The sequence below is a fragment of the Bubalus bubalis genome, chromosome X (assembly GCF_019923935.1).
Source record: "Bubalus bubalis isolate 160015118507 breed Murrah chromosome X, NDDB_SH_1, whole genome shotgun sequence".
Lineage (NCBI taxonomy): Eukaryota > Metazoa > Chordata > Mammalia > Artiodactyla > Bovidae > Bubalus > Bubalus bubalis.
The window spans coordinates 135644209-135653971 of NC_059181.1; the positions used below are offsets into that span (position 1 = coordinate 135644209).

Here is a 9763-nt window from a genome sequence, read left to right on the forward strand (position 1 = left end):
TGATTGCAGCCATGAAATTAAAAGACACTAACTCCTTGGAAGGAAAGCTATGACCAACCTAGATAGTATATTAAAAAGCAGAGACATTACTTTGCCAACAAAGGTCCGTCTAGTCAAGGCTATGGTTTTTCCAGTAGTCATGTATGGATGTGAGAGTTGGACTGTGAAGAAAGCTGAGTGCTGAAGAATTGATGCTTTTGAACTGTGGTGGTGGAGAAGACTCTTGAGAGTCCCTTGGACTGCAAGGAGATCCAACCAGCCCATCCAAAAGGAGATCAGTCCTGGGTGTTCATTGGAAGCTGAAACTCCAATACTTTGGCCACCTCATGTGAATATTTGACTCATTGGAAAAGACCCTGATGCTGGGAGGGATTGGGGGCAAGAGAAGAAGGGGATGACAGAGGATGAGCTGGCTGGATGGCATCACTGACTTGATGGACATGAATTTGGGTAAACTCCAGGAGTTGGTGATGGACAGGGAGGCCTGGCATGCTGCAATTCATGGGGTCACAAAGAATCGGACACGACTGAGCAACTGAACTGTACTGAACTGATGCAATCATGTTCTATTTATCCCACAAGTGTGTTGCACAGAATCAGAATTCCACCCCATAGTTTCCTCATCATCAACTGGGAGTAAGATAGTCACCAGCTCATAACTTCAAGTGGGGGGATTCAGAATTTCACCACTAGGCTTCTAGAAGGAGTAACAACTGATTACTTCATGGCAGGAATGATGAGCTCCACCTACAGGATCTGTGTATCAAGGGGGTCTCCTCCTTACAGCAGAGAGGATGTTGAGAATCAAGAGTTCTGTTCACAGGCTTCAAGGAGGATGGACACCATATTGTAACTGCATAATAGGAGTTGGAAGACATGATCTGCCCACTGACTCCAACTGATGCAGTACTTACTATGGTGTATGAAATATAAAGTATTTTTGTGTTGTCTTAAAAACAAGCAGGTGTGTGTGTTTTCTGTCATTGTGCTTCTCTTTTCCTGTCCTTCATCTAAAGATAAAAGTGAAAATGGAGTTGCTCAGTCGTGTCCGACTCTGCAACCCTATGGACTGTAGCATGCCAAGCTCCTCCATCCATTGGATTTTCCAGGCAAGAATACTGGAGTGGGTTGCTATTTCCCTCTCTGGGGGATCTGCCCAACCCAGGGAGCGAACTCAGGTCTCCCACACCGCAGGCAGACTCTTTACCATCTGAACCACCAGGGAAGCTCCTCATCTAAAGATATCAAGCATTTAAAAAAAAATCTGTATCCACTGACATTTCCACACTGCACCTTTCTCTAGCATCAAAGCTGAGGTGTGAAGCAGGTGAGAATAATTTAATTCACTCTCAAGGCATGTTATTATTTTCTTTTTGTAAGCATCTATATTCATAGCCACAATTCCACAAATGTGGTGGCGTCATGTCATGGATTATAACTGGGCAGGTTGGAAGGTGTAGAGAGGCATATAAATAACTTGTCTTTTAGTCTGTATAAGTCTGAGAGAGGAAAGTTATGCCAAGATTTGATGAAGAATTGAGTATATGACTTATTTTTTAGTTTGTATGTCCAGACCATGAGAAGACATAGTTAGATCTGATGTAGAAGTCTTTGCATGACCAAGAGATGCTGGAATTTGCGATAGAAGCAATAATTGGATGAACATCTGGAACTGTTTTCCTTAGAAAAGATCTATTTTCTACATTATATGAGTGAGAGAAAAAGGTGAAGCTGTTTTAGTAGCCATATTGGTGAACCATGGAAGATTGACAGTTGTCCTCACTATCCTCTCTCTTATTCTTCCATAGTTATAGAATTCTCACTGGTAATATGGTCTCACACACACACAAATTCTCCAGCTTCCCTTGCCTCTAACTGTGGGCACGTGACCAAATTCTGGACAGATTGGATGAACAAAACGGATGTGTTAAATTTATCATTTGAATCTTTAAAAGAAAGAAGAAAATACTATATCCCTTCTATTCTGTGTTCTCAGCAGTGATATATTGGGAGCAAAAGCAGCCATTTTGATTCACAGTGTTCTAGGAAAAAAATCTACAACTTTTGCTACCAGGGTGGTTTGGTTATAGAATCTAATAGAAAGGACTGAATTCTGTAGTTCTTCACTGACTGGAAGGCAATGGAAAAGGAAGAGACCACTGATTCCTACACCAAGATGGATGGATGGATTGCCAAAACATAATGCTGAGTCAGTATCAGCCACTAAATAGTACATAATGTATGATTCCACTTTATGAAATTTTAGAATAGATAAACTATTCTATAATGACAGAATAGGGAGTAGGGATGTGGGAAAATAACCAACAGTCATGAAGGAATGCTAGGGTGGGCGGTTGATCAAGATCAACACATCCTGATTGTGTTGGTGGCTACATGGATGTATACATTTGTTATGTCATGGCAAACATTCATTTTAATATATTACCAAGGTTTATATTAAAAGCACACTGAGTATCAACAAAGTCTATAGCTCTTGAACAAGAGTCAGCAAAATCTTTCTTGAAGAGGACATACCAAATATTTTAGATTTATGGGACATAGTCTTTCCTACAACTGCTCAGCTTTGGCAAAATAAGAACAAAATCAGTAATAGAAAATGTATAACTAATGTGTAAGGCTGTATTCCAGTACAACCTTATTTATAAAAAGAGGAGCTGGATTGTGTACAATAGTTGTCAACTCCTACTTCAAAGGAAATTTTTGAAAAAATATAGAATTCTGTTAGATTTTGACTGCTTCTTATTTTTAGTGAATTCCTACAAAAGAGAAATCAATTCAATCTGAATTTTTTTCAGCAAGCAGAGATAAAAATGAATACAGCTTTCCTAAGAAGATCCTCTCAGCCTACTGCCTATAGTTTATATTGATGGAGATTCTCCTACTTCAGGGCTTTGCCTGGTGAAAAATTTCAATGATTCTGTATTCCAACTTGCAGTGCTTATAAAATGTGGCTTCAAAGTGCAGCTCTATTAGGAGTCAAGACTGTTGACATTTTCTCAAGCACCTCCCAGTAAGTACTCTCCTAGTCCGTAAGAGCCAGAGCCTGCAAGTAACAGAACGGATATTGAGTCACCAGTATGACATCATCCCTTAAGAAGCCCAACCATCTACTTGATTAATAATTGGTTATTTTGAGTTCCACCCATCCAAGAAAATGCAACATTAATATCTAGTTAGGACAGGGCACTATCCTTTATTCATCTTAATCCAGTGGCTACTTTATGTTGTTATATCCCCAAGAGCTAGACCACTTGGGCCAGGCACCAAGAAGTGAAAGTAGGAGTCATTCCACTCAAAAACATTCCCAATAACTCACTTGGGGAATTTGAGCTTTCCACAACATACATATTCTATGTGTTTAGAGATTTTGGTCTCCAGAATGAAGTCACTTACTCTAGGTAAGAAGTAAGAAGCCCATTAAACTTAAATCTATGGCTTCTATCAGGTTGTTTTGGAATTCTAGTGAGAGATGAGCAAACAAAAAACTCTGCAATTATGAGTAGGTGGGGCTGCTGCTACAAAAAATGTTTAACATTCAGATCTTTCTTTAATTCACCATGGTGTTTTTTTCTTTAAATGAGCAAGAAACAGCAACCATGACCTGAGAAGTACTGAGAATGTGAGTCAAATCATCAAGCAAGTAAGGTAGACCAACAGAAATGCCAGCAAAAAGGGAAAGGTAATACTAAATGGGGGCTGGAGGAGAGAAGTGATGCATATCAATTAAGGCCCTGCAACCAACTGAAGTGTTGAGTGCTATAGTTTGTAAATACTATGAGTCCTCTTTTTGAACATTTTCCCAGAAATAATGACCAACCAGCATCCTGGAGATGTGCCTGGATGGAGTAAAGTTATTTTGAGAAATAAGTGATTCTGAGTGGTACAAGGCATGAAACTTAGTGGATGAAATTGGCACCCATAGAATTTCCCATTATTGGGTAATACACCCCTCCCCTACCTCCCATGAGCAATGGTTGATAACAACTCATATTTCCTATAAACAAGAAATGGGGAACAGGGAAATAATGTGTACCAGGGACAGATCCACAGGGTCCTCCTTGGTTTCACTAGTACCTGTGGTACAATGATAAATTAAATTGGTCACATTAGGAATCCTTGATTTTTTCATGTTTTAACATAATATTTTAACATTTTACACTTCACTTTTGCAACATGATAAAGGTAGCCTTGAAGATAATATTAATAATTTATGGCAAATAGTATCTCTTTTGTTTTAGACAGTTTTTATCATGAATGGAAGTTGATTATGCTGAAATACTTTGGCATCTATGGAAATGTAGTGAATTATATCCATATGTTTACAAATGGTATAGCAACCTTGCATTTCAGTAACTGAAATTGAACTTGGAAAAGAAGTTTTTTCACACATTGAAGAATTTGGTATGTTCATATTTTGCTAATGAAATTTGCATCTATGTTTATGAATGTGATTGATATGAATTTGTATTTTATATATCATCTATGATTGGTTATGATTTAAATTATATTGTATTTATAAAATGGGTTCATATTTGTTCTTTTTTCAATACTATTAAAGAATGTGAATAAAAATGAAATGTTCACATTGTGAATAAATGATAGAAAGTAACCTAGACAAATATCTAGATAATACTTTGTCAAGATTTTTAAATACATTTTGCACCAGGTAGGAATTTCTGTTTTTAAAATATAGTAGATAAACTTATTTTTGTGAGATTAAGTGTGAAGTTATTTATAGTGTTGAAACCAAGCAGGACCCTGTGAGGCCCTCCTGGGCATAAAAGCCTTTCTGTGTCCCCTGTTTCTGGTTTGTAGGAAATGGTTTCATTCAGTCTCCTTGACTTTCCCTGAGTTCCAAAGGGCAGATTCAAACAGTTGCCAATCAGGGAAGGGGGAGGAAGTGAAGACACATGGGAAGAGCAGTCAAGAAACAGTAGTGTATACCTGTGGCGGATTCATTTTGATATTTGGCAAAACCAATACAATATTGTAAAGTTTAAAAATAAAATAAAATTAAAAAAAAAAAAAAGAAACAGTACTGTAGCCTTGGGTAACTGTCCTGGTCCTTCCTCAAGGAATATGCATAGCAATATTTTTAAGCTCCTCTATACAACTAAGGTCCCCATCCAGGTGGAGCATGGCAACTTCAGGCCTGAGCACAAAATTCCCTGCAGCCCTCACCCCAAATTCTGCCTATAAAAACTTTCCCCACCAAAGCATTGAGGAGTTTGGGGGTTTTGACCATGCGACACCTATTCTTGCTCAGCTAGTTTATCTGGCCTCACTGTGCATCCGGCACAGGAATATACTTTGGTAACATTTTTTCTAACTTCAAACTTGGATATTTAGCTCTCTGATATTCAACCTTCTTTTTACTTATATAAACATTTAATACTATACATTTCTTACTGATTCCAGCATTAACTGCATTCCATCTCAATATCTAGTACTGTGTTATCATTCAATTTTAGTTAGCTTACAATTTTTATTACAATTTCTTCTTTGACACATTTGTAGTTTAGAAATGCCTTTTAATATTTCCAATTGAAGTCATTTATGTTTTTGGTTATTTTTTTTACAAATTTATAGGAGGAATTCCTTCTATTTATATATATGTATATAGTCTAAATTTAATTAACATTTCTCTTTCTGAGAAATACAGGTATATTCAGATTTTTAGCTCCAACTTGTTTCCATGATTTATGTCCTTCTGTATTAGAGAATTGTCATTCTTATTATCATGTTGATACTATGAATGTGTACAGTCAGTATTTTTAAATTTACCTCCATGTTCACCATTCTTTGATGTTCATTATTTCTTAGTCACCATATATATCTTACTATGGGATTATTTTTATACATCCTCAAATAATCATGCAAAATCTCCTTTAGTTATGGACTATTGGGAGTAAACACATTTCAGTTGTTTTCAGAAAGTATTTTTACCATCTTTCTTGGAATAGTTTTCCTGGATATATAATTCTATAGTTTGACAGTAATGTTTTCCTAGCTCTTTGAACGTGTCATGCTTCTGATTCCATTGTGGTTTTGCCAACCTGTCCATAGGCAGAAGTGTGATATTCAATCACATGTCTCAAATGAATGTAAAAATAAAATACCTGATTTATAGTGATTTCTGTTTGATAATTTTCATTTTCATGGCTGTATTGTAAAATAAGCTAGCAATGTGATACCCTGAAAACATAGTTGGAAAGATGTGTGCAAAATAGAATTCCTTTTTTTTTAAGATGGTTTCAATTCATTCAGGATGATTTTTTTAGTATAGTTCTTTTTGATTTGCTCCCACTCCCATCTTCTTTCCACCAGTATATCTTTTATTACATTCTTCTCCACCAACCTGTGTAGCTCTAAAACCCAGTTCCTTGCAGAGTTTATGATTAACCTCTCTATCCAAAATTTTATCCCCTTTCTTGTTCACATCTGCCCCCCCCCTTAAGATTGAGGAGTATGAAAGAAAAGGGGGACTGAAACCAAACAGGACCAATAGTTTATAACAACTATAAATGAAATATAACCTTTAAAGATTGTGATTTGCTACATGGCACACCTATAACTTATATTACACAGCAACTATACTTCAATTTAAAAAGCAGAGGTATTGGTTCTTAATACTTCAACCAGGAGTATGGGCCCTAAGCTTAGAGATCGTTAAACAAATAGTGATTTCTGTGCACACCTCTCCTCTTTGACAAGGACAACAGCTCTATTTTATTTAGCTACCTAACAGTGAAAAGTAGTGAAAGGGTTAGTTACTCAGTCATCTCTGACTCTTTGTGACCTCATGGACTGTAGCCCACTAGGTTCCTCTGCCTATGGAAGTCTCCAGGCAAGAATACTGAAGTGGGTAGCCATTCCCTTCTCCAGGGGATCTTCCCAACCCAGGGACTGAACCCAGGTCTCCTGCATTAAAGGCATATTCTTTACTGTCTGAGCCACCAAGGAAGCCTGCCTAACAGTAGAGACTTGTATTGTGCTAATTAAGAACCAGTTGACTGAAAGGGTCATTTGAGCCCTAAGAGCTGAGTAGCATTCCTTCTACTTAATTCCCCTCCTTCCCTACATGTTCTCTTGTAATTCTGTCTTTACTTAGCACTGGATCTATCAGAAATATCTAAGACACTTGATTAAAATGAAGATTCTAGGGATCATACTGAATAAAGCTATTAGGCATTGAGGCTCACCTGCTTTCACTATAGATCCTGCAAGTGGACCCAGTTGTAACACATAACCCAAGGCTTTATCAGGATGAAACAACTGAATAGGTCCCTGAGACAGGAAGGGTGGACTAGAATCACTTAAAAAGAATCAGTACCTAGATCAAAAGTTACTTATGCTATCAAAAATGAACCAAAACCCAAAATGCCATATCACTTTTATTGAATACATGCTGAAGTTCTAAAGGAAGATGTCACCTTCCACCAGTGCTCCTGTGATCTGACAATTTAAGCTGTCCCCTGTGCTCTGAATCCTTTAAAAGCATTTTCTCTGGATAACACATGCCCCAAACTCCATGAAGTCTGCAGAAGTAATCCACATTTGCTTGAAACTGCTCAGAGAGGTCATGATGGAAGCACCAATCCATGCAGAGAAACATCTATCAGGAGAAGCAGTGATCTTGATGGGAGTGCCTCTGAAGGCCAGCTGTTCCAGTTCCTTCATAAGTCTTTCCTCAAGCCCAGGGAAGAGAGTGGTGCCCCCAGACAGAACAATTTCTGCAAAAAGATTCTTCTGGATATCGGTGTCACACTTCATAATGCTGCTGGAGACCATTTTTGATAGTCCTGGGTTGTGGACACCTAGGTGGTCAGGCGCAAAAAGAATCTCAGGTACCTGGTACAGCTGGTCCCCAAGGTGGATGACATTCCCATCTGGTAGCTTGTATTCTTTCATGATCTCCTCTGGCTTCTTACAGAGTTCTTTCTCTGGTTCCAAGGCAACATAGCACAGCGTCTCTTTTATGTCATCCACTAAGGCCTTGTTGAGTATGCAAGGGTAATTATACCCACTAGCCAGGAGGAGTCGGGTGAGGTGCTCTGTGATGTCCCTGCCTGCCACATAGAGCTTGGTGACAGCATGAGGCAGGGAGTAACCCTCAAAGATGGGGACAGTGCAAGTGATCCCATCCCCACTGTCCACCACTAGGCCCGTGACAGCAGCAGAGGCATAGAGTGCTACGACCGCGTGGTTGGACAGGTAAAAGGCAGGCACATTGAAGGTCTCAAACATCACTTCTGTTGTCTTCTCGCGAGTCTCTCTTGGGTTCAAGGAGGGCTCAGTCATGAGCACAGGTTGTTGACAGGGTTTTACTCCCAGTTCCCACTCAAAAAGATACTTCCAGAGTTTCTCCATGTCATCCCATTTTGTTACCAGTCCACGCTCAATGGGGTAGTGCAACTGCAAGGCCTCATACTTGAGCAGGGCGTTTTCTCCCACAACATAATTTTTCTGATTGGCTTCTGGTAAAGCCATGTTGAATTTAGGATGCCCCACCACAGAACTGATGACATGACGGGGCCCAATCTCTCCAGACATACCTACTTTACAGAGTCTTGATCCATTGTCAAAAATTACGGCTGGAGTATCTAATGAGTATGGGTTAAACATGTCTGCAGGATGCTCTTCTGACCTTCACCAAAGTAAAGAAAGAACACGGCCACTTTTGTGAGATAACATGTACCTTTGGAAGTTTATCAGCCACAGGATTCCAAAGCTCTCAGGTTGTCACTGAAGCAGAGCTAGCAGGCTGTCCCCTATCCCCACCCTCAACCCATGAATCTTGTCCCTTTTGAGGCAGTGCAAGGCCTGCTGAGGCAATTTCAGTGATGACTGCTCCCTATGTAATAATGTAACCAAGGCAACAATTGTTCTCAGAGAGCATCAGAGGGTGTTAAAGGGGCGGGGTCTCTGAGCCACCAGTGCTCCTAGCTTGGAGAGACTTGAAACAGAGGAAGGCAAACCATACCTCTGAACCTCTTTTATAAGTCTGAACATGAAGCAAAAGCCTATCCTCAGAATCAAATGAAGTAGCCTAGCTGTGAGGTTGTCCCAGAAAGGTGGCTTCTATGCTCAACTGAGCTGCTGCTTGTGAGATGACAAGCATACTCTTTCCTTTGTTAATGGAAGTAACTAACCATCAAACACACATTCAGATTGGAGTAAAGATCTTTATAATCCAGTTCTAGAGGTGCTCTTTCTTTTATTCCCCTTTATATTTATTTTGTTTTAGAACAGTTTTACTGAGAAACATTTCATATATAATACTTTCACCCATTTATATAGTACATTTCCATGAATTTCAGTATATTCACTATGTACAAACATTACAGAAGTCAAGTTTAGAATATTTTCCCTGCTCCCTTTAGCTATCACCTTCTTCAGGCCATCCTCATGAGCCCTGAAGACCACTAATATATTTTTTGTCTCTATAAATTTATCTCTTCTGATTTTTCACTTAAATGGAATTGTATGTATGGCCTTTCATGCCTGGCTTCATTTATTCAGCATACTTTATTCAAAGTTCTTCCATATGAATATAACACTTTTTTTTAATACTATTTGATAGCATAACATTTTTTCCCACAGTATTTATTTGTAATCCCATCTTATTTCTGTAAGGTTGGTAGTAATATCTCCTTTTTTGAAACTTTTAAGGAAACTGGCATTTGGTTTAATTGATTCCTCCATTTTTTTCTATTCTCTATTTCAATCATTTCTGTACTGT

At 38.6% G+C, this 9763-nt stretch overlaps 1 protein-coding gene across 1 annotated transcript; it reads right to left on the minus strand.

Moving 5' to 3' along the window:
* Positions 1-7448: 7448 nt before the first annotated feature.
* LOC102391626 (actin-related protein T1) lies at positions 7449-8815 on the minus strand. Its single transcript, XM_006052773.4, has one exon. It carries the CDS (start codon positions 8644-8646, stop codon positions 7513-7515), a length of 1134 nt encoding a protein of 377 aa, XP_006052835.1. The 5' UTR covers positions 8647-8815; the 3' UTR covers positions 7449-7512.
* Between the last annotated feature and the right edge of the window lie 948 nt (positions 8816-9763).